General features: G+C 50.8%; 1 protein-coding gene across 3 annotated transcripts in view; it reads right to left on the bottom strand.

Annotated features, from left to right (window-relative positions):
* magu (SPARC related modular calcium binding-like protein magu) overlaps positions 1-24,390 on the bottom strand; it is a 27,382-nt gene extending 2,992 nt beyond the window's left edge. Inside the window, exons 1-6 of one of the 3 annotated variants that reach the window (XM_033467095.2) lie at positions 22,533-24,390; positions 21,163-21,476; positions 5,603-5,762; positions 5,061-5,432; positions 4,589-4,813; positions 730-810 (exon numbers count right to left, since the gene is read on the bottom strand). In XM_033467095.2, coding sequence (XP_033322986.2) covers positions 730-810; positions 4,589-4,813; positions 5,061-5,432; positions 5,603-5,762; positions 21,163-21,249 — 925 coding nt within the window. In that variant the 5' untranslated portion in view covers positions 21,250-21,476; positions 22,533-24,390. The other 2 variants (XM_033467096.2, XM_076523920.1) reach the window with 2 other exon arrangements.

Genomic DNA, 24,390 nt, shown 5'->3' with positions numbered 1-24,390 from the left:
TGCATGAAATTAGACCAAAAAGCGTCCACGGATGATCGATTATAATACAATGTAAGCCGCGGTAAACTTCGCTCCGTTCCGAAGTTCTCGTATTATTTACAAATCGAACGCAACAACGAGGCGAATGGGTGGTGACGCGAAACAAAATTAAGAGACGGTAACAAAGTTTCGACCGCGTCGATGATTATCGCACAGTGATTCGCGATTCTTTCTACAAGCACATGCTTAGAAGATAATAGCATTGCCACGTTGACCAACGATCGACGTAATTGTTATTCGGACTGTTGTACTTTGGTGTCTCTATTATACATATACATATATGTATGTATAGAGTAGCTTAAAATAAATTGTTGAGCAAAATCATCTGTTCGATCATTGCAGGGATTCTTATCGATTATCGATTATTCCTTCCGATTTTAAACGCTTTGTTTCGCACACAATAAGGTTTCAGCGATTCTCGGCGTCCGAGAACTAAACGGCTGGTTCTGTGACGCAATTATGCGAAACGACAATCGCCAAAAATTGCAGCCATCGAGTTTCGGAGCTCCCGATTCTTTTTATTTTTCGCATCGCTCCGTAAACGACTGGTCGATTTGAAAGTCCGGGAGCGACTCTCGTCGAGGAATCCTCGCAGTAATCGAACAGTATGGATCGAGAAGAAAGAGATTCGAAACAGAAGGTCGCGGAGGTAACGCGACAGTGCCGTGGATGTGCAGAACTAGGACTCACCTTGGTCCATGGCCCGGGTCCTCTGGGCCTCAGGGACCTCGGGGCGCTCGTCTGCGGGGTTCAGCGACAAGAACAAACGTACTAAATGATAACAATGATGTCACTCAGCCGACCGGCCTTACCTATATGTACAATGTTTGTTTGTCATTCGCGCATCGCAGGTTTTCTAGCAGAGCAGCGAGCGGTGGCGAACATTCGATTCGATATTGCCTCTAATTTTGTTACGCGCAAACGACAGAGTTTCAGGCAGCAATCTCCCGCACCCGGCAAAACGTCTCGTCTTCCCATACGAGCTCGTACGTTCGAAGCACAGGGCAATCTTCGACCGTCGTCGGAAAGCATCGAAATTTTTAAACGTTTCAAATCGTTTCGAACAGCGTTCGTTTCAAATCGCCTTGTACTTTCTTCTACCCGCGTACCAGTTACCGAAAGATATACAGGGTGTCCGAAAAATGTCTCGCAATCCGAAAATAGGGGATTCCCGAGGTCATTCGAAGCAACTTTCTCCTTAGCGAAAATGAAAAACAGTGACCAATCAGAGGCGAGATCATTTGGCGCGAGACGGCCGAGCCAATCAGCGGAACTGGGCTCCGTGCACTCGTTGGCTGGACTGCCGCGCGCCAGCCGAGCTCCCCTCTTATTGGTCAGTGTTTCTCGCGTTAATAACTCGTAAACGAAGCCTCGGAGAACATTTTCGCAAAGGAAAAAGTTGCTTCGAATCACCTCAGGAATACATTTTCGGGACCCTCTGTATGTACTCGTGCGACAGGATTTAGCCGGCAAGCGATCGATCGTGCAGAATTATGGAAATTCGCGTGGCCCCTCGTTATTCTACGTCCGTCCGTAAATTGATCAAAGAAAACGACTCGATTCGGTTAGCCGTTAAACGAAAGAACGCGTTTCTCCGGTTTTCCGAGACGCTACAGTAACGTCTCTCTAATCGACGCGCTCAGATTGTCCACGAAAATGGACAATTTAGGGAGAGGAGATACGATTGTTCCATCCTTACGGTTCATATTTATACTCACGAATTGTCAACGATTATAAAAACGAGTCGCGAGGCTCGAATAATCGTATCTCCTCTTCCAAAATTGTCCATCTTTCTGCACAATCCGAGCGTCGATTAGAGAGACGTTACAGTATCTCGAAACGACTAAAAGCATTCGCTTCGATCTTTCTCCAAATAGCACAAGCCGATTCCGTGTATCTATTCCATCGAACGTCGACAAATAATAATAAATAACGATGAGAACCATTAGACCAGACATTGACGATTTCTGAGGTCGTACGAGTCGACGCTGGGTCGCGCGAGCATGATAATTGACATGCAATTGACCACAATTCTATGTGTCGGACACTACGCTTGTTTGATCGTTATCGTTAGCAGCGTTTAGGCGTGGATGAAAATAAAGCGAGAAAGCCAGACGCTCGCGTCGCGGATCGAAGATGTCCAATTCTTCCGACGCTTCGACACATTCTGGCATTCCGATCGGCATTCCAATTACCACGTTTAGGTAATTGGAACGTCCGCGGATTAGGTTCGCGGACGAGATCGATTCGATCGTTGCCGCGTTAAACGGAAGATCGCGACGGCCTCGCGGCGGCGGTCTCGGGGCGGCTGCGCGGCGCGGCTGCGCGGCGCGCGAGAGAGACGAGTTTCTCTTTCAAAGTACAACGTACGGTAATATGTTCGTATTACGCGCAAGAAACGATCTGATAGATCGCGTAGGCGCGGATTTACGAACCGACGAACGGTCGGAGCGAGGAGCAGCGCGGGCGGTCGTTCTTGTAGGCCGGTCGCGAGCGCGTATCCGTGTACGTACACGAGGTCAATTGCTTCAATTCCTCGGCAACCGGAGGATTGCCCACAGTGTGGGCAAACTTCCGGCAGGATTCACGAATGTTAAGCGGGCCCCGCCATAGAGACGACGGCCCTTCGCGCGCGCGACATCCTGTCCAGGCGACGCTTGTAATTTATGCCACGATTTAGACGCCGAGACAAAGACCGCGACGACCGTCTTCCGGTATCATCCTCGAGCGCCGCGCTCGAGTCGAGACTGTTCGCGAAATTCGCGTGTCCACGGCCGCGAGAGGCGCGGCGCGGCGCGGCGTTCCAAGGATCTCGTCCGCGTACGAAAAAGAGGCGGAATCGCGTAAAGGTAAGTAAAAGCGTGAAAAAAAAAGCAACCTTCGCCCAGAAAGCGAGGAGGCGAGGGAGCGCGCGCGGTGTAACAGCCCGTAGGCGATTACAATGCGACGCGAGTAGATGGATTAGCACGTGTTAGGCTGTGCAAGTACGAGCGTTGCTGTTAATCTCAATTTACGATCGCCATAAAATGTAACCGTGTCTGAGACGCGACGCTCTTCGCGCCACTTCGGTTCCTCGCTAATGACGGAATAATTAGAGGCGGTCGCGGTTACGTCGAACGCGGCGTCGTCCGTTAACCGCGGACACGGATAAGAATCGGAGAGAAGCGAGAAGAAAGTGCCGCGACGACCCTGGCGCGGCGTCGCGTCTCGTCGCGTCGGAATCGACGAGACCGTCTCGCGGGATTATTTAGGACGAGAGCGACCTTTTCGATCCTTTTATCGTCGCCGATCGCCGCGACGATCCTCTCGGATCGATGTAACGCCGTCGAAACCGAGTTCCCTCTCACCGAGGGAGACGCGAGTTTCGTGGCGCAACACAGCGTGGCGCCGATTCGCAAATATCGCCGCGTTCAAAACTGATTTATGCACCGTGGAACCTCGGCTGAGACCTTGGGTTCTCTCGCGCCTACCAGGAAAACGGTTTCAGCAATGTTTGCGGCCGGATTTGATAATTCGCCGGTGAACGGCAAAGTCTCCGGTCTATCCGTCCCGAAGCGGTCGTCGATGAAAAACTTGAAAGAGAATTTCGACGAATTTTCAACGAAAGGATCGAAGATCGTTCTCGCGCAAGCACCAACCAAGCGGATGTGTCCGGCTGCCGCGCGTCGGCTTCGGAGCCGTACTCTGGAGAGCCGCTTTCGAGATTAGAACTTTCTATCGGACGCTGGACCGATCGTTTCCATCATCGATAGGACGGGGACGCCTTTCGAAGGTCTACGCTCCGCGCGGACACGAGAGCTCCGATAGGTAGCGAGAAACGACGCGATCGTACGCGTTCGATACACAGGGTGTCCCAAAAATGTCTCGCAATCTGCAAATGGGAGAGGTTCCTCGGGCCATTCGAAGTGACTTCTTCCTCAACGAAAATGCAATCCGCGGCTTCGTTTAGGAATCATTAACGAAAAACAGTGACCAACGAGTCCGTTGGCTGGACCGCCTCGCGCCGGCCGATCTCGCCTCTCATCGGTCACTGTTTTTCGTTAATGATTCCTAAACGAAGCCGCGGATTGCATTTTCGCCGAGGAAAACGTTACTTCGAACGATCTCGGGAATCTCCCATTTCCGGATTGCGAGACACTTTTGGGACACCCTCGGACTGTATATATATATATATATATATACATACGTACACAGATCGGTCCGCTTCGAGACGTTTCGAAACGATAACGCTCGACTCTAACGGACCGACGGAAGTCGTTTCGTCGGTCGGCGAGAAAAAGCTACGAATTCGAATCAGCGTTTGGAACGTCGGAGTCTCGTTTCCGCGCGAAAGCCTGGATCGGCCGAGGAAGAGAAGCTCTCGAGAGTTCGAGGTCCGGTCACCGGTTGCAAAATATAGCAAGCTGTTCGCTCCGCGAGCACCGCTGCGCTCGCTTTCGGGCGAACGCGAGGCAGGCATGGGTGCCAAAAGCGTTGGGAGCAGGCGCGGGGCGATTCGGATTCTCCCTTATCTCGAGTGAGAAGCACGTGCACCACGTGTTAAACTTACGAGTGAAGTCGTTCGCGAGGCAGGCACCCCATTCTTGCCTGGAGAGTTTCAAATCCCGATTTAGGTCGCACGTGCGGGCGAACGTGCGAGCACATTTCTTCGGCCTTACCGCCTTCTTCGCGAGCCTCCTCAGCTCCTTGTACTCCGCCCTGTCCAGGTATCCGTCCCCGTTCTTGTCCAGAGTGACGAATTTCCACGACAACACCCTCTCCACGTTCTTGTCACCTGTCGGTCGGCCGATCGTTACAAAAGTCGCATCGAACGGGTACGCGGATCGATCGGAACGGCGATAGAGATTTTTTCTTAGAGAACGTCGATCCTACTCTAGCGGTCCCGGTCGGACGATTCGGAGGATCGATAGCGTTCGAAGGGAAAAGAGAAACGTGAATACGATTGCGACAGCGTGGCGTCGACTCGACGGCGAGCGAAACCGACGAAGCGAAACCGAGAACACCGACGAAATAAATCTCACCGTCGGTGGAGATGTTGGTCCGCCTGTATTCGATCTTGAAGTTCTCGATCAAGTTCCCGTTGAACTTGGACTTCTCGGCGCGATCGCAGGTGTTCCTGTGCTTACTGTTGTACTGCCTTCGCTGCTTCCAGCTCGGCGAGCGCCTCCCTTGCCCGCTCCTGGTGGAAGCAGCAGATCTGGGACCGGGTTTCAAACATCTTGGTCTTTGGTGTCTTACCGAGGTGTCGGGCAGCGGTTTGCCCTGCGGCGTCACGCACCAACAGTACCCGGTTTCCTCGTGACATTGCACAGGTGCGTAAGTGCCGTCGGGCCGGCAGACTGGTCGCGCGCCCGGCCTGGCGGTCAACCTTGCGGAGAAGCACGCCGGTGTGTCTGCCGGTGGATGAACAGGTTCGATTACGCGTTCCTTCTCGGACGATCGCGACGTAGACGCGCTCTCGAACGAGGGAGATATCTCGCTCCGACGTTCGATTTCTACGCTTCCACGGTTCCACGGTTCGCCTACGCGCGCCACCGGAGGAGAACGGATAGCACCGCCTTACCTGGACAGGTACCAGTGTGTTTGATAAGGATGGACATGCCTTGACACTGCTTCGAGATGACCCGACACTGACTCGAATACGTAACGCCGTCGCTGCCGCATACCGGTGTGCTCGCCCCGTCGCTCATCGTGCACTCGGCTATCCTCTTCCTGCACTCCTCCTGAAACATACGCGCGCGTCGTCGCGTCCTCTTTAATCTCTCTTTCCGAGAATCATTCCACTTTTATCCACGAAAATACGATGAAAATCTCTCTCGCGACGCGACGACCGAATAGGACAACCGTCTCGTATTTATTTTACTTTCGTTTCTCCGTTACCTTTGTCATCCATTTTACAGCAATGTCTCTCCGATCGACGCTCGGATCGCCCACGAAAATGGAGAATTTGGAAAAAACGAGCTGCGAAACTCGATCGATCGTATCTTCGCCACCCAAATTGTCCATTTCTGTGCACGATCCGAACGACGGTTAGGGAGACATTACCGTACTTCCACGCTATACGGTAATGTCTCTCTGATCGACGCCCGGATTGCGCACAAAAATGGATATATTTGAGAAGAGGAGATGCGATTATTCGAGCCTTGCGGTTTATTTTTATAGTTATAAATTGTCCACAATTGTAAAAACGAGCCGCGAGGCTCGAACAATCGTATCTCCTCTTCCCAAATTATCCAATTTAGTGGACAATCCGAGCGTCAGTTAGGGAGACACTGCTATACTTTTTCCATCGACGCATCTCCCGGCATATCTTCCTCTATCGCACGCTCTGCACCTTTCTTGTTCATTTTCCATCTAACGGGGAAACGAAGCCTACGAAATCTAGCTACAGATTATATGGCGTGCCTAGAGTTTTCGATTTGGTCTCCCCTCTCCCCCCTTTACCATCGAACACTATTCTCGACTCTCCTCTATCTCCCATCTATCTTTCCCCGATAGTCCATTCCTACGTTAATTTGTCCAATTTTGTTTTTACCCAGTCCCTTCTACGATTCTTCGGGGAATCGTGTCTTTATTTTTTCTTGGGACTCGATCGGTCGTCTTATCGAATTTCGTTTCTTCTCTTACCGGATAACCTGGCGTACGTTTCTCCAAACCCGGCACTTTCTTTACACGCATACCTTTCCCGCGATACCTCGGCCTTCTCCTCTTCCCCCGTACCCCGGATTACCGCGCCGCATAATATAATACATTCGACCACGATATATTCCTTCCTCCAAAAACCCCTCCAAATATTCTTTCACCCGTACATCTGTATTCGGTTCGCTGCGACACCGTTGTCGCTGCTACCGAGCTCGTTCAACCGAATAAAAGAATGAAACCGGTCACATGATTCACCGGATGACTAATTCGTCGAGGATTTTCCCTGAATTCGTCCGCGTCGTTCGGCGTTCCGAGAAGTTTGCCAGCGCATTCCGCCTATCATTCGCGACTTTTTGCACGCGCGTCCGCGTGTCCGGTTTTCCGGCGCGGGATCGGCGACTCGAAACGAGCCGCCGTCGACGGAGAAATCGAGCGAATCGAATTTTCGAGAAAACGGAGAACCCGCGAGAGAACGAGAAGCGCGGACACGGACGGGGGTTCGTCGGACCGCGGGTTCGACGGCGCGTTCGCGACGCGAAAATAATCGAATCGAAAGCCTTCCCTCGCACACGCTTCGGAAATGATTCATTCGGAATACGGCGGCCTGGAACAGAGGCCTCTTTAACTCGGAGAAGGCGCCTCCGTCCAGTAAAGAAGGCGCCTCCGATCCATCGGAAGAGGCGCCTGCGATCGCTGTTGCATCATGCGTACGCATCGCGCGGAATCTGCAACATGATTTACGATTTCAAACGAGCAGCCATCTCCGGTAATTACACCCGTCAAAATTATTGAATGCGCCGCCGGGAGCTCGTTATCTGGTATCGCGCGCGGCGTACCGCTATCCGAGAGTTTCTCGCGGCGCGGCGCGGCGCGGCGCGGCGAGAGAACAATTTCTATATTGATTTTAGAAAGAAAGGATGCGATCGATTACGAGCGAACCAGTCTGTGCTCGATGCTCGTGCTCGAAGATGCACCGCGTGCACAGGCGCGCGTTCATGACGCACGGACAGCACGCGATCGCTGTACAAATTGCGGCTGCATAATCTCGTCGCGTCGCGTCGCGTCGCGTCGCGTCGGGGGTACGTTCGAAACACCCCGTAGATACCCGGCAGCCGGTCGATTATCACGGTGCACGGTGCACACGCCCGCGTTCACGGGAACGCGTAACGTAGTTGCAACGCGACGCTATGCGATGCAGCGTAATACGGCGCAACGCGGTGCATCGCGGCATAATCCGGCTACGCGTTGAATGTTAACGATCGACGACGATGCGCGCGCGAGTACGTGCGCGAGCGCGAGTATGTTCGGTTGGCGCCACCGCGGACGCGATTAAAGGGAAACGGCGGATGCTACGGCGAAATGGTACTTTAATTAACGGCAATTGCCCGTAAACTCTTTCTAGAATTATGTACGGTCCGCGATCGGCGTTATCGCAGAGTCGGATCGTAGCGCGAGCAAAATATCGTCCGACTCGGATAACAAAGATACCGCGTCTGGAATCGAGCCGATTCTTTTCCTCGCCGATTCGTTTTCCTCTCATTTTTTTGCCGGTCTTAACGATCGAGCGTTACGAGCTCGACGAGGCGCGGTTTTTGCGCTGGAAATACTATTCTGTTATTTCCGGTTAGCAGCGAAACGACGACCACAGGCGGCGCGAGAGGATCGATCGTCTATCACGGGCAAACGGTTAAATCGAGTGCACCGGGCCCGACGAGAGAAAGAGAGAGAGAGAGAGAGAGAGAGAGAGAGAGAGAGAGGATCGGCGTTTCCTTTTCACGTAATCGTAGCAGCCCGTTGCAACAAGATTTCATCTATCGAGTTACACGCGCGATACAGTGGCCCCTTTTTGCGCGTCGTTTTCTCCGCGACGCGTTGCGACACCGTTGCATCGTGCGCGCGCGCACCTACGCGGCGAACCCCGAGAAATTCATCGACGAACATTCGACGTCCAATTTTCCAGACGCGTCGACGCGAACGAAACGATTTCGATCGATGCTTCGAAGACACCCCGTATCCTCGTCGGCGAACCGTTCAGGCGAGCGAACGCATGCGACCACGATGACATAACACGATTAGTAATTATCTACGGTGGTTAAGCGGCGTCGCAGCGATGCACCTGCACGTGGCATCCTGTATTCGATGAATCTTGCACGACGCGCGCCAATATACATAATATCGCGACGCGTCTCCGCGTACGCGCGCTCCCACATTTTTCCAGCGCGAAGACGTTTATCTTCGAAACTGTTCCGCCGACCGTCGCGTTGCGATCGAACGACGGCTATATTTTACGATACCAACGAGTACCAAGCGAGGTACAGTAATGTCTCTCTAATCGATGACCAGATTGCGCACAAGAATGGGCAATTTGGGAAGAAGAGACACGATTAATTGTTCGATATTTATTCGAGCCTCGCGGTTAGTTTTCATAGTTTCCGATTGTCAACAATTATGAAAACGAGCCGCAAGACTCGAACAATCGTATCTCCTCTTTCCAAATTGTCCATTTTTGTGGACAATCTGAGCGTTGATTAGAGAGATATTACTATATGTAGCGTGTACAGTAGAATCTTGATTATCCGAATTTTCAATGCCCGAATTCTCTATCATCGAACACGTTGTACAGTAATGTCTCTCTAATCGACGCCCAAATTGACCACAAAAATGGACAATTCGAGAAGAGGAGATACGATTGTTCGAGCCTTACGCTCATATTTTTATAGTAAATTGTCCACAATTATAAAAATGAGCCGCAAGGCTCGAACAATCGTATTTCCTCTTCCCAAATTAGCCATTTTTAGTGAACGATCCGAGCGTCGGTAAGGGAGACATTACAGGAGCCGAACAAGATATTATGCACCGATCGATAATTAATTTATCGCATCGTTCGCCGCGAATAACCGTTGATTATTTGTTTCCCGGCGCGATCGCGCAATTATTTCCGCGCGGATCTCGAGACACGAATATTTTTCTAGACGGTATCCGAAGCTCGTGGTAGGGATAAAGATACGTTTGGCGAGCCGGCGTATCCGTTTAATGACGGGTTCTCGGAAGGTGTCGTTTCTTTCCGCAAACCCGACGACGATTATAAGGTCGCTGCCGAGGGCGCTCGAAAATACCGATTAACCCATTGACTGCCAACTACGAGATATCTCGTAGTAAAAGCGTCTGTACCAAAACTGTCGGCTGCGAGATATCTCGTAACGGGTACTGCGAGTTTAGATTGGCTACAAATGGCTATTCGAGTTAGGAACTATCTCAGATAGGATCAATGAAAAATGTATATAGCGTAGAGAACGTATTATTTTTTTCAATAAAAATACTGTAAACGCCATTGCAATATTATATCGGTAACTCTTAATATTATTATACTTTGTAAAACTTCGTGTTTTCTTTAACCCTTAACGGTCCAATGCCGCCATACACGCGGCAGAAATCAATAAAACCGTAAAATCTGGCAAATATATCAACGAAGTTTTATATTTTTAAAAAATGAATATCTCTTCTCTATATTTGACACAAAAATTTTCAGTAAAAAATTTCTCTTCGTCTGAAAAACAGTCCGAACTTGGCAGTGTGTAAACTGGAAATAAATAGCTTTGGTCCCCTAAGGGTTAACATAAAACCGTGACACCCAGGGCAAGACGCGCTAAATTTGCGCGGCAGTCAATGGGTTAACGCGACCAGTCGCATACGCGTTCCTCCGTTATGGGCGCGTTATCGGTCACGGGGTTGCATCGGTAGATCGTGGCTTTTCGGCAAGGGCGACCGAAATTGGGAAAAGTCGAGAACGCGAACGATTCTCCGGTCGCGATCCGCCAGAGGACGGTTTCTCGAATTTCTCGAAAGAGGAGAAGAGAAAAGGACGTCTCGCAACGGTGGATAATCGCGTTAATTGCCAATCGGTATTTCGCCACCTGAGAATTCACGCGCGCGCGCGTTCGTGACGCAACGACTCGGTAACGCGTGCGCGCACGGTTATTTTCGCGGTTGTGTAAATTCGGAGTCGATTATCGCTCGCGGTCGGTCGGCGGCGGTATGTTAAAGAATCGTTTATTCGCGCGCGTCCTCCGCGAGGATCGAAGCGAATCGCGCGAGCGCGCGCGCGCGTTTTCTCCGCGGAAAGGTTACCGGTCGCGGACTGCCGGATACCGATGTCGCCCCCTTGTCCGATAGCTTTTCCTCGCGGTACAACGAGCGACCTGTCCCCGTTGCTCGATCCTCTCGAACCGGACTCCAATTATCGTAGACTCCTCGAAGCGACGTTAACGCCGCGACAATGGCGCGTTTTATTCGGGTACTTATCACCTGGGCATCGTCTAAAAGCTCTCTCTCTCGCGCGCGCGCGGAAACCACGGCGACTAACGCTTTAATTATCGCTTGCAAATTTATAACCGAACCGCGTATCTTTGCGCGAGATAAAAGTTTCGACTTTATCGATTTCGGTGAACAAGTACGGTAACGTCTCTCTAATTGACGCTCAGATTGTGCACAAAAATGGACAATTTGGGAAGAGGAGGTGTTGAAAAAGAAAGTTTAAACTCGGACAAAAATTAATCTACAGGGTGTCCCAAAAATGTCTCGCAATCCGAAAGTGGCGGATTCCTCGGGTCGTTCGAAGCAACTTTTTCCTTTACAACAATTTTCTCCGAGGCACCGTTAACGAGTTATCAACGAAAAAACAGTGACCAATAAGAGGCGAGCTTGGCTGGCGCGAGGCGACCGAGCCAATGAGCGGAACCGGGCTTCGCGCGCTGGTTGGCTGGGCCGCCCCGCGTCAGCCGCACTCGATTCTTATTGGTCACTGTTTTTCGTTGATAACTCGTTAACGGTGCCTCGGAGAACATTTTTGTATAGGAAGAAGTTGCTTCGAATGATCCGAGGAACCAGCCATTTCCAGATTGCGAGACATTCTTGGGACACCCTGTATAGTTTACTTAGGACTGAGATTCGAAAATATCAGTTTACATTTCCGCCGGTTCCGCCAGCGCGCACCGATGGCGATGTAAACTGTATATTATAGATACCGCGATACATCATCGCCGATGTCGTTAGAGCACATCGTGCTCTGACCGTTACCGATCCCAGTGTCGCGTATACAGTGTAAAACGCGATGAATGAGACCGTCTTTGATCGGTGGAGAAGACCGCACCAAAAAGGGTATATAAGCAGTCGATTTTCAGTCGCCGGCTCTTAGTTGAATTTGGTCGCTCGGTCATTTCGTGCATATACCTTCTCTCGAATAAAAGTAAAAATAAAATTTTTAAGAAAAAGAATTAACCCTTAGGGGACCAAAACTATTTATTTCCAGTTTACACACTGCCAAGTCCAGACTGTTTTTCAGACGAAGAGAAAGTTTTTACTGAAAATTTTTCTATCAAATATAGAGAAGAGATGTTCATTTTTTTAAATAAAACTTCGTTGATATATTTTCATCGAAACAATCGTGCCTATTCTCGCAATGTTTCCTGATTGCCAGATTTTACGGTTCTATTGATTTCTGCCGCGTGTATGGCGGCATTGGACCGTTAAGGGTTAATATCTTATCGATTTGAGAAATAATCCAAGCCATAATCCCAATAGGAGATACCATTCTTTGAGCCTTGCAGCTCGTTTTTATAGTTGTCGACAATTCGTGACTATAAAAATGAATCGCAAGGATCGAACAATCGTCTCTCTTCTCCCTAAATTGTACATTATTGTAGACAATCCGAGCGTGTCAATTAGAGAGACATTACTGTACCAAGTAGGAGTTCCTTACGTTCAACGCCAAACCCACTATGCCAGTCGAAACGATCGATTTCGAATTCGTGATCCTCGAATTCGAATCTTTCGGTCGTCACGATTTTCGAATCGATAGCCGAACAACGCTCCTCGGTGGCGACAGATCGTTTACGCGCCGACGACGGAGAACGGCCGAGAGGTTTTTTTTTAAAAATGGACCGGTCGAGGTACGCGATGCTCGGTCCATTAGCGAGAGGATAACGCGGCGCGCTTCGTTCTCGGGATTCCGAGCGGATAGCGACCGTTCGCGTTAAATTTGTTTACCGACGAACCAGCCGGGCATCGAGAAGACAACGCGCGTCCCGCGTCGCTCGTAAACATTCGCGATCACGATTCGTCGGCAGGTCGATTACGATCCATGAGATCGCGCTCGATCGTGCGAACGATCTCGTCGCGACGCGTCGTCGTTTTAACACTTCCACGACCGCGCTAGAAAGCTCAACAATTGTCATAAAATTAAAATATTTCATTCGATTAAACAACAATTACGAAGCAAACTTATATGGCATCGATTGCTTCTTCGGCATTCGTACCTCTTGCAAATCTTAATGAAATCAAGCGATCATTTTTAATTTTTCATCGATCGTCCATTCGGTCGTCGACCGACCGAATTTAACCCTTTTAGTGCCGGAGGCCGATATATCGGCTCTTGCCGCACCGGCGAGAAGTGCCAGAGCCGATATATCGGCCCGCGTCTTATAGCGCTTTATAATAACAAAATTTTACACATTTACGATATATAAATATAAATATTTATGTTATTATAACGAAGTATTATGCAAAATTATATCACAAATATATTTATGACAACATAATTTTGTTTCAGCAATGTTATATTACCTATAACAATAACATATTTCGGAAGAGATAATCCGTCCGGCGCTTACCATGTACCTTCGAGTTATTTTTTATGTTTGTTATGTAATATTATTCATCTTGTTACAAAATATATCAGAAATGCAAAGTATATACTTTGTAATAAATGATCTATATAAAATTATGACGAAAAGATGACTTTTTGTATGCGCAAATACGTTTTCTAAGAGAGAACTGGACTTTTACTTTCTTTACGATCTTTTATACCTTCGTTATTTATATAATTTTCAATGAATATAGAAAATCTAGTGTCATCGTTTCGTTCTCTGTTTCGTCCTTAATTTGCTGCTTTTCGAATCGTGTAAATATTGTTTCTTGTTTGGTTTTTACGAGCATTTTCCCAAACCCTGGTAAAACCGTGAAATTCGGCCGGTTATTCTCGCATAGGCACCTCTATTTCGCATGCCACTAAAAGGGTTAAAACGAGGAGATCTCCCCGTTCGGTTGGCCAAGCGTTAAGTTATCTTTCGAATACGCGGCAGGTATTCGACGCCTCGAAGCGGTCGCAGCCGACAAAACTCTTTGACTCACCGTGCTGCGAAACTGCGACGCGCGACGGAAATATTAGAGAAATAGAGAAGGAAGCGAAAGAAACCGACAACGCGGCGCGGTGTGCAACGAAACGAGTTTTTCGGCGTGTAATCGAGTACACGCGTTTTCTTCAGAGTTGGCGAGAAAATAAATCTTGGCCAACGATAAGTCGACTTTGCCGCGCGTCGATTCCGCGGGTATACCGGGTGGCCGCGTCGATCGTGGTTCGTCGTCGGAACGATCCTCTCGGCGTTGACCAAAACGTAAAATTATAGTTAAAGAATTATCTACTTTTCGTATTACATTCGCATCGCGCGAACGATTACGTTGCATTAGGTTCGCTTTATCGATCGCAAAGATCGTGCTGGACAAATTTTTTGACAAATGCCACGAATTAACCCTTGGCGCTCCGTTGGCTCCGCTACGGAGGCATCCGTCGTTTGTTCCGTAAATCCGAAGGCTCTGCCGCGGAGCCCAATGTTTTTAGCGCGATCACACCGAAGATGCTACGTTCTTGTCGACGTTGAAAATTGTTATTTGTAGCGAAAACATGCTTAGCGCGTGTACCGTTACGATTAAAATATTTTTTGCCCCTTTTTATACTCGGCAACATGAAACGAATAAAATCGAACGCTTTCGCGAGGACGCGTAATCTTTTCCGCTCGAAATAAGACTTCCTTCATCTCGGGCGCTTTGCTCGAAAAATGTGCCGGAGTTGCCGGTAGATAGTACATACTCGAGAGAAACGCGTGGAGCGCTAAGGGTTGAACACCGTGGCACACCGAAACGGATAAAATAGCGGAATCGCCGTCGGCTCCGCGCATCGAAACAAATAGCGCGAAAGAGATCGGACGCGATCGGCGCGCGTCTCGCGCGAGGCGACGCGTCGAAATAGATCACCGGGTGTGCTTCGGCGCCCGATCGATGCAAATTTCCGCGCGTAAATATCTACCACCGCGATCGGTCGTCGCACCTGTCCGAACGTATTCGGGGTTGCGCGGCGCAACCGTGTCTCGGGCCCGTTCACCTATGCCGCCGGTGCAGTCGGATCGATCCTGTTTCGCCGGAGCCGGTTTATCGGTCGGAAAATCGCGAAAAGATCTGCCGAACATTCGTCGCGTTCGCTCCGGAGCGTTTCTATTAATATCGAATCGTCGAGACGCGGCGGGTCAATTGCGTAAACGGATATCTCGTTCGAAGTAGAAAAGACATCGCGGCGCTGATCGAGCAACGTCTTCGAAGCGCGAAGACGGGCGTCGAATTCTCTCTCGCTCTTTTTCCGCGTGCCCGACTCATCGAATTCGCTGGGAAACGAAAGGACTCCTCTCTCGACGACGGAACGAGCGCGTTAATTACCGTGGCGGGATCTCGATGGCGCCGCCATCGTTGACACGCGCGCCAATTATCGCGGCACATTTTCCGTGGTAGTCGGTTATTAATCGTAGGTTCGACCAACCGTCGCAAATGATAATGACGTACCAGGAATTGGAACGTGCAAAAAAACGCGCGCGAGAGAGAGGAGAGAGAGAGAGACGGAGAGGAAGACGGAGCAAACGGGTGAAAATAGGAGAGCGAGAGAGAGGAAGAGAGAGAGAGAGAGAGAGAGAGAGAGAGAGAGACGAAGAGGAAGACGGAGCAAACGGGAGAAAATAGGCGAGCGAGAGAGAGACTCTCGAGCAACGAAAAAAAGGAAACAAGAGCAAACGGCAAAAGCGTTCGAGAGCAGGTTGGCGCCACACGGTACCGGCGCTGCCCTGTGCTCGACGCGAGAGAATTGATTACAGAGTAGCAGGATCGATTCGACTCGCGATAAACCTCGATATTACCGGCCGATCGACGATCAAGGTTCTCGAGGCGCGCCGTGGCCCGCTCCGAGCATCGATTCGAAATTCACTGGACCGCGAATCTTGCGCAATCGTCGAAATCGAACCGAACGAACTTCGGTCCCGCTCGAGACGCGCTGCACGCGCGACGAATGCCGTCGTTGTCGGACCATGCGACGAAACGCGATCCAACGTCCATCGAATGTGCAACAGCTGTATTAACCCTTCGCGGACGAGTGTCGCCAAATAGCCGACCAAGTCTTTTTACCGTTTTTTTTTAAATTTTTATCAATTTGTTAACACCATGCCGCGTCCGGTGGCAGCACGCTGGTGCCATGCAAAAACTATCCGTTGTACACTTGATACGTTGTACGCGGTGGTACCGCTTTGGGGCCATTTTAATAAACTGAAATAACATTTGAACTGTATTTCTTGGCTGTTAAAAGGCAGCAAACAAACTATGGCATTGTGCTTATTTAACTAAGAATTAAGTACAAAAATTCTTGGACGACTTATCTTAATTTTAGGAATTTATATTACCGCCATCTTCGAAATTTCTTTTTAAAATCTAAGATTTCCAAGCTATTGTGCCGGCGTCGAACGAAAGAATCGTATCTAAGATCTGCGGACGACATAGTGTTAATTATTAATACAAAGTTATTAATTTAACCGTAGGTTCGGAACGAGTCTCAGTTCGACGAGTCGGTCTTTCCGTGTCACTACCAGAGAAACCAGCAAAGTTTTCCACGTATTTATAATCTTATAATAATATAATTATATCTTATAACATTTTCATTTTATATCCAATACCTGTCGTCCGCAGCGACGCGATACCCGTCGAGCGGCTTCGTCCTCAAAGGGTTAAACCTCGAAAGCGATTCGATGCGAGTTTAACCGTTCGAGTCCCGCGCCGTTGAGATTTTATATCGAGAAAACCCAGCGCATTTCGAACATCGTGGACAACCGACGGTGCGTTACCGATCGTACATTTTAGTACATTTTACGATAGGTAGAATAATGCTACGATAACGCAACGATACGTTACAAAATAAAAATTTGTAATTCGTTATTATCGCGCCGCTCGGTATTTCTCGACGTAAAATAAAACAAGCGCCGTCGCGCCGCTCGGGTCTTTTCGTACTCGTTTAGAGAAAGCGCGGTTGCGCCGTTTGGGATTCTTCGACGGTGTTTTTTCGATACCCCCTGGGACTCGAACGGTTCATCGTAGAAAAAAGCAACGGGACTCCGTCGATCGATTTTCGCGCGGTCGTACACGATATCGCGAACTTCGGAAGCCTTCGAGGCTCGATGGCTCGGCCCCACGAAGACGCGGCGAACCCGCGGAACGCGTCGAACTTCTTCGTTCTCGGCCGAAAACCACTTTACGCGGGCACCGGTCTGCCACCGATTGGAATTTGTACGCGGGCACGCCGGCATCCGAACGGCTCTCGTTTTTTCCTCGTATTCTCCGTCCTTTTCTTTCGATCGTTCGCCCCCCTCGGTCTCGACTCGCGATACCGTCGATACAACAACGTCTCCCTAACCGACGCTCGGATTCTGCAGAAGAACGGACAATTTCGGAAGAGGAGATACGATTAATTCGAGTCTCGCGGCTCGTTTTTATAATTAACGATTCGATAATCGTATCTCTTCTTCTGAAATTGTCCATTTTTCTGCACAATCCGAGCGCCGGTTAGGGAGACGTTACTGTACTCGTCGTCTCGGCGTCGACGAACGAACCGTCTCCTCGCGTTCGTTCTCCTTTCGCGCTCCGTAATACGATACTCGAGCATCGGACACGGCAGTGGTCACGGTTATCTCGCGGTCGACTCGAATTTTCTATTCGGTTAACGAGCAGCAAATTACGACTAACGCGTTTTCAGCTCGGCGTCTCGATCGCAGCGTTCGCTCGGGAAAGCGTAATCGGATGCTGCGCGACTTCGCGCGAAATCATCCGGCACGGTGCCGCCGATCGTTATCGGTTTCGCGACGCGTTCGATAACCGATGCAACGTCGATTTGCTTTAATATCGGATACGCTGCGGATCGTAAGATCGAACGGCGCGAGTGCCGGCGTTGACGCGGCGCCGCGAACCGTGCCTAAAACGCTGATATCTCGTCGTCGGATCGTCGAGCGCGGCGATTCGAGCTTATCGGATGCTGCTCGGCCATCGACGTATCTCGTTACGCGGGTAATACCGAGTTGTCAAATTAACCCTTAGCGCTCCACGCGTTTCTCTCGAGTATGTACTATCTACCGGCAACTCCGGCACATTTTTCGAGCAAAGCGCCCGAGATGAAGGAAGTCTTATTTCGAGCGGAAAAGATTACGCGTCCTCGCGAAAGCGTTCGATTTTATTCGTTTTATGTTGTCGAGTATAAAAATGGGCAAAAAGTGTTTGAATCGTAACGGTACACGCGTCAAGCACGTTTTCGCTACAAATAACAATTGCCAACGTCGAGAAGAACGCAGCATCTTCGGTGTGATCGCGCTAAAAACATTGGGCTCCGCGGCAGAGCCTTCGGATTTACGGAACAAACGACGGATGTCTCCGTAGCGGAGCCAACGGAGCGCCAAGGGTTAAAGTGCACGGGAGAGAGAGAGAGAGAGAGAGAGAGAGAGAGAGAGAGAGAGAGAGAGAGCTGTGCTCGCTGGACCGGGGCCGGTACCCTCGTCGGTTTATTCGTAATCCAGCGAACGAACGATCCCCGGTTTCGTTGAATATGCGAGCGAACGCGTGGCCGCGTACGCGAGCGGGGTCCTCCCTCGTTACCGGCCAGGAATTTCGTTGGTTGCCGCATCGAGAACGCGCGCGAATCGCCGAGACAAATTCTATCATCCGGCGAGGTCGCGAGCGCGCGAGAAGCGCTTCCGCGTAATCGAAACTTTCTCGCGCGAGGACCGGACGAACCGATCTCGAAAGGTGTCGGAGGCGCGTCTCTCGAGGCCTGGCCGATTCCTTCGGAAACTTTCGACGATAAACGCGATCGTATCGAGCGCGCGCGTCGCGTCCCTGCGGCAGCGATACCAAAGAAACCCGACGAACACCCAGTATACGGGCTCGTTCTCGATTCGAACGCGGACATAATGGTCGATGGACGACGGCCGATAAACGAGTCGCGGCCTAGCGCGAAACGATTCGCCGGCATCGGCCGCGGCCGGGGAATTTCGAAATTGGACAATGTCGTTGGAAGTTTCGCGCCTCGATCCTCCCCGGACGAGCAATAATTAATAAGACGCCGAGCTGCGCGAATGGCGAGCATCGAGCCCAGAAAGAATGTGTCTAAGAAACCTGTTTGGGGAGAGCCAATATCTTACGAGGTCCTCTCCTCTTTCCTTCTCTCTCTCCCCCCTCCCTCCCTCCCTCTCTCTCTCTCTCTCTCTCGCTCTCTTCGACTCTCTCTCTCTCTCGCCGTCTCTCTTTCTGGCCACCGGAGCTCGCCGAAGAACACACGTGTGCACCTTCTCGTGCATTGCGACACGCAGAGAGCTTCTCCCGAATGCTCAGGTGTTAGCAGATATTCCCCCGCTGCCTTTTGCCGCCTTATTCGTTTTGCATCCTCGCCGGTCGATTTCTTCGTCGCGTATTCGCGTATCCGACCATATTAAGGGATCTCCTTCGACGCTTTCGAAAAATCTTTTCGAACTTCTTTTTTTTCTCGTATTCCGTGGACCGTGGAGATCGGTAGGCATTCGCGCCCGGGTCGGACAGATCCGACACGGGCATTCCTATAAATAAATCGTACGCGATACGGAGAGATCGAAAAAACACTACGATACTACGATGTTATAACGCGCGACGCGCGCGAGACTTTTCTTCGAGGGTTGCGCGCCGCGCGCGGCGTCTCGGACGCGCCGTTCGCGTAGTTTCGCGTTACAACTCGCGACCGCAGCATCGTAAATATTCTCGATAAGGACGCGGAGCGGCGGCATCCGCGGCGCGAACGGACCGACGGAAAGCAGAAATCGCCGCACCGGCCGACCAAACGTACGATCGCGCGATCGCGAGACGATCGCAACCGCCGCGCTCGCGAGACGATTTTTCGAAAAGAGACGCGAGACGCGGCAAATTCGCGAAAACTTCTCGTTCGCGTTCTTGGAAAATTGTTCGGCGCGAGCGTGTACGCGCGCGTTATCGTCGTTCAAGGGGGAAACGCCGCGTTCCGCGGCGGAGTTCGCGCGCTCCGCATCGAGCTCCGGAAAATAATTGGAAACAATCGTTATCCGCGGGTCCGCTGAAAAATCCCGCTATCGCTTCGCGGCTTAGCCGCCCCTCGCCTCGATAATGTTCGAGCATGGTTTACAAACAATCGGAGGGCCGATGAAAGAAGAATTTCTCGGCCGGCTTTCTATCGTAATTAATTCCGATAACGGGGAAACGAATGACCGCGACATAAATAAATGGCGATTTTCTGCCGAACCCTCGCGAAGAGGAGAGACATCCTCGTTGCGCCGTATCGTCGCAACGAAAATTGATCGGACTCCGTTCGAGCGAGCAATATACCTTTGGTATCGCGGCGACGCGTGCTGCGAACAGGTGGGGCGCGGCGGGCCGCTCTTATCTAGAAATGATCGTTCGCGAAACTCGGAAATCGTGGCTGCGCGAGACGAGGATCCGACGGCGAGATCGCCGTCGAGCCGCGGACGAACCGAGAAAAGATAATTTCGAACGGTTCGAATTCGCGAGATCGTTTCGCGAAAGATCGAGGCGCCGCGCGATCCGCGGCCGAATAAATTTTCGTTACGAGAAATCGAAATAATCTTCTTACGGGTGTAAAAGCGGCGAGTTATCGGTGCTCCACATAATTAAGTCAGCAACGAGCACGGTACGAGCGAACCGCTCCGATTAATCATCGGCAGAGGCAGAGGGAAAAAGCGATAGCGAGCGTTTCTAATTATATTGAAATAGAAGGAACGGGTTGGACCGAAAGGGAAAGAGCAGCGAGATAGAGAGAACAAGAAAACGGCCGATGTTGGATCTTTTAATCGGGAGTCGCTCGACACCGTTATTTACCTTTCGTCTTTGCTCCGCGCAAACAAAAGACTATTTGTATCGCGCGCGCGGCGGGACACTTGCTTGGAAGGCCGACGTTTGCGGAGCTCGCGGAGTGCTAATAATTTTTCCGTCGGCCACCGGTTATAAAAGTTCTCTCGTTGCTCGACCCTCGACCGTTCCCTTCGCGCGGTCCAATTTCTTCCTTTTTCGGAGCGCGAAGCACCGATCGTCGACGCGAGGCATCTCGATCGATGCCTCGACGTTTTTGGGTTGCCGTCGTTGCCACGAGTTTAAACGGCGAAATCGCTGAAATCGTTTTCCAACGAAAGTAAAAATTACTCGGTTCTCGTATAAAAATCGCGAGGATATCGGCTCGAGACGAGTGCGTCCGTCGACCCGTCGCAAAGCTCTCCGAAAACGATCCAGTTTCGGATCGTTTCGGCGATCGCCGTGACGCGTCGTTCAGCCACTTACCTTGGCCTTGGTAATGGTGTTCGCGACGGCATCGAGATGAACGAAGACGGATAGGAGGATGGCAGCGCGTATCATCGGGATCATCATCGTGTCCTCGGCCGGCGGCGGTAGTACGTCCTCGAGGGGCGAAGGACCGAAGCCACTGGTCCGACACTTACGTACACGCACTGGCCACTCACACGCACTCACTGTTCCAGGCACATGGCATCCTCCTTTTCATGATCTCTCTTCGCGTACAGAGTTTTCCCGTCCTCGCGGATCTCTCTTTCTCGCTCTCGCTCGATCTACTTTCCTCTCTCCGCCTTTCTCTCTTTCTATTTTACATGTACAAATTGATACGGTATACAATAGGCGCGCGTCTATTTTCTCCGTCCGAGGGGTGCGGAGACGAGAATCGTTGTTGGCGCACCGAACCGAACGAAATTCTGTCGTTCGTTCGAATATATATATATATATATATATATATCGGCGACTGGTGCGACCACCGAAGAGATCGAAGGGGTAGATGCGTGCACGCGAAGGAGGATCTCCTCGAAAAAAGGACGCGAACGTGTCGTCCAGCCGTGGCAACTGCTGCCGAGCAACTGGCACTTGCCCGACCGCTGGAGCAGCCTGTCTCGAGTCTCGAGTCTCGAGTCTCGAGCTCGAGTCTCGGCCCGATGGCAGACTCCTCGATGCAGTTCCTATGTGGCAACGCGCCTCTCCTCGCCGCTATCGGGGGATTTCGATGGTTCCGAAACCGACGGGGGACCGGATCCGTTTCGCTCGGCACTCTCTCGTCCCCCTCTTTCCCTGTGTGAAATCTGGCACCCGTCGAGGGTGCGCTCTCGACACCGGATATTCGCCCGATCGACGCCCGTCGATTTCCCTCTTCATCTTTCTTATCTGCTCGCTCGATTTATTTGCCCGTTCGATCGACCGATAAGCCCGAAATCCACGTTCCGCATTCGCGAACCGATTTCCAGCGATATCGCTTTCGATTTAGCTGCATTTAGTCCGACGTTCGCCGGTCGTCGAGCAACGACCGCGAACGGAATTCGATTCGAAACGACCGATGGAAGAAGAGAGCTTTCAAGAACGAGAAGACGAGTCGTCCGCGCGTTCCCCGTGTTAAATTTCAACGATTCGTTCCAGTTTATTCCCTTTTATCCCGTCGTCTTCCCGAGCGTCTTCCGAATCTTCGGAATATCGATTTCAAGTTGTCCCGCGTCGGCTGATATTTACAAGCGAAAGTTGTAAACATCCGCGGCTCGATTATACGTAGATCGATACGTTGGATACGTTGTACGATTAAAATAATATTTTACGACCACTTATGACAACGGAAGACGCGCGCTCTTCGGGAAAATTAATAAAATATTATCTAATACCGCTTCGTAATACTGGAATAACAGGTTCCCGTAACAACTCATCGCCTTCTCTCGTACTCCCCGCTAACATCGAATATTATAATTAGTAGCTTGTAGTCGCTCGATATAAACGAATGCTAATATTATTCCGTATTAGCTTGCACTTTAAACTTTCGATGGTTGCTGGAATCGTGGAAAAATGTAAAACCACGATTTTCCCGTAATTTCCTCCATCGAAATTGCTTTATTTATTTACGGCGTCGAGAAAACGAATACGACCGCTCGCGCGCGCGCGCGTTCTAATTTACGGAACCGTGTATCGCGGAGAGACACGTCGGCTCTCTCTCTCTCTCGTTATCCACGGACTTGTACGCGAGCGAGACCGATCGAAACTGGCCGAGCGATAGGCGTTAAAGCCGTCGCCAGATTTCACGCGGATCGTACGTTACGCGTTCCACCGATAATCGTCGACGTTGTCGCGTGCAAGCGATATCTGTCTTCGGGACACCTGCTCGAGACGAACGAACACAATAGCGGTTAATCGGCCAGAACGATCGAACTCGTCGATCGAACTCGTTCCACCGGTAGGCGTAGCGAGAGCGCGATAATATTTGCCGTTGCTCGGCTACCTACGCGCGCCTCTATACCTGTAATTCCCTCGCGAGATCCGCCCCTAACCATCGTTAGCCCTTTCAACGTTTCTTCTGTGAAACGTAAACGAGAATTCGGGTTCGCGTTCTATATCTATGGACGAGCGAGGAGCGTGAGCGGAGCTCGCGGGCCTGCAAAATTCATGAATACGAGTTGCCGGTGGGTGTAATCGGTCGAGCAAATTGGCGTCGCGGACGGTCTTCTCGGTCTCTGTGTCGGTTTCGGTGGTGATTTTCCTTTCTCGAGGGGAATTCCATCGCAGAGTGGTTGCGAATTCTGAACTCGGCCAATGATTGCGTGCTTGTTCTCCGTGCAAGAAGGGACTTAACAGGCTGCTCGTTGGCCGAGCCGCCGTCGGCTGGACAGCAACTCACTTCGTCGTCCACTCCGGCACACCTGTTCACTCAGGTATGCGATATCGTCTCTTTTTCCCTCCTCGCATCCCTCTCTCCTCCTCTGTCAACTCTCTCTCTCTCTCTCTCTCTCTCTCTCTCTCTCCTCTCCCTCTCCCTCCCTTTCTCCGTCCACTCTCCTCCGCTCCTCGGATCGCAGATTCACCATTCTTTTGTCTCTTTTCCACCGGTCATCGGAACACGGACGGTGGTTTATCGTTGCCTCTTGGACCGTCGGTGACGACCGATCCATTCGCGAGCATGTAAACTTCTCCGCCGAACCCTGTAATTTTCTACCCCGTAATAATCGTCGTTCTCGTCTCCTCGTGTACGATCGTCGTTCGTTCAACATCCACGAATCCGCCTAAAATTTACAAACGCGATACGAATATACGCGCGGTTACATTAAATGTCTCTTTCCATGAAACAGTTCTTAACCGGTCGATCGAGCTCGATTCGTAGATCCCTTTTCATTCCGTTTCGAACGGTGGCTTCGAACTTGTAAAAATCACAAGTTCCTTTACCTGTCGAGACCCCCATTGTGTGGTAGTCGGTCGCCGGGTGACTCGTTGAATTTCATTTTCTTTCCTCCTCTTTTTCCGTCGTCCGGAATTTACGGTGCCGACAAGTTTCCATTTATTACCAGGGAGAAACCCACGGGGCCCCCGTAGTCCTGACAGTTTCAGATTGTTTCGGACCAATTGGAACGAGTGGCCGGTTCGGTCTACGAGCACAGAGGAGAACCTCCCCCCGAGACTCGGCTCTCGACCTGCTCGAGCCGCAGAACCAGACAATAGGACGCCAACATCCTTGCATTCGCCTTTTTTCCCCCGAGT

The sequence above is a fragment of the Megalopta genalis genome, chromosome 7 (assembly GCF_051020955.1).
Source record: "Megalopta genalis isolate 19385.01 chromosome 7, iyMegGena1_principal, whole genome shotgun sequence".
Lineage (NCBI taxonomy): Eukaryota > Metazoa > Arthropoda > Insecta > Hymenoptera > Halictidae > Megalopta > Megalopta genalis.
Note: the sequence above shows the minus strand (reverse complement) of the source record. Positions and strands in the feature narration are given on the sequence as shown.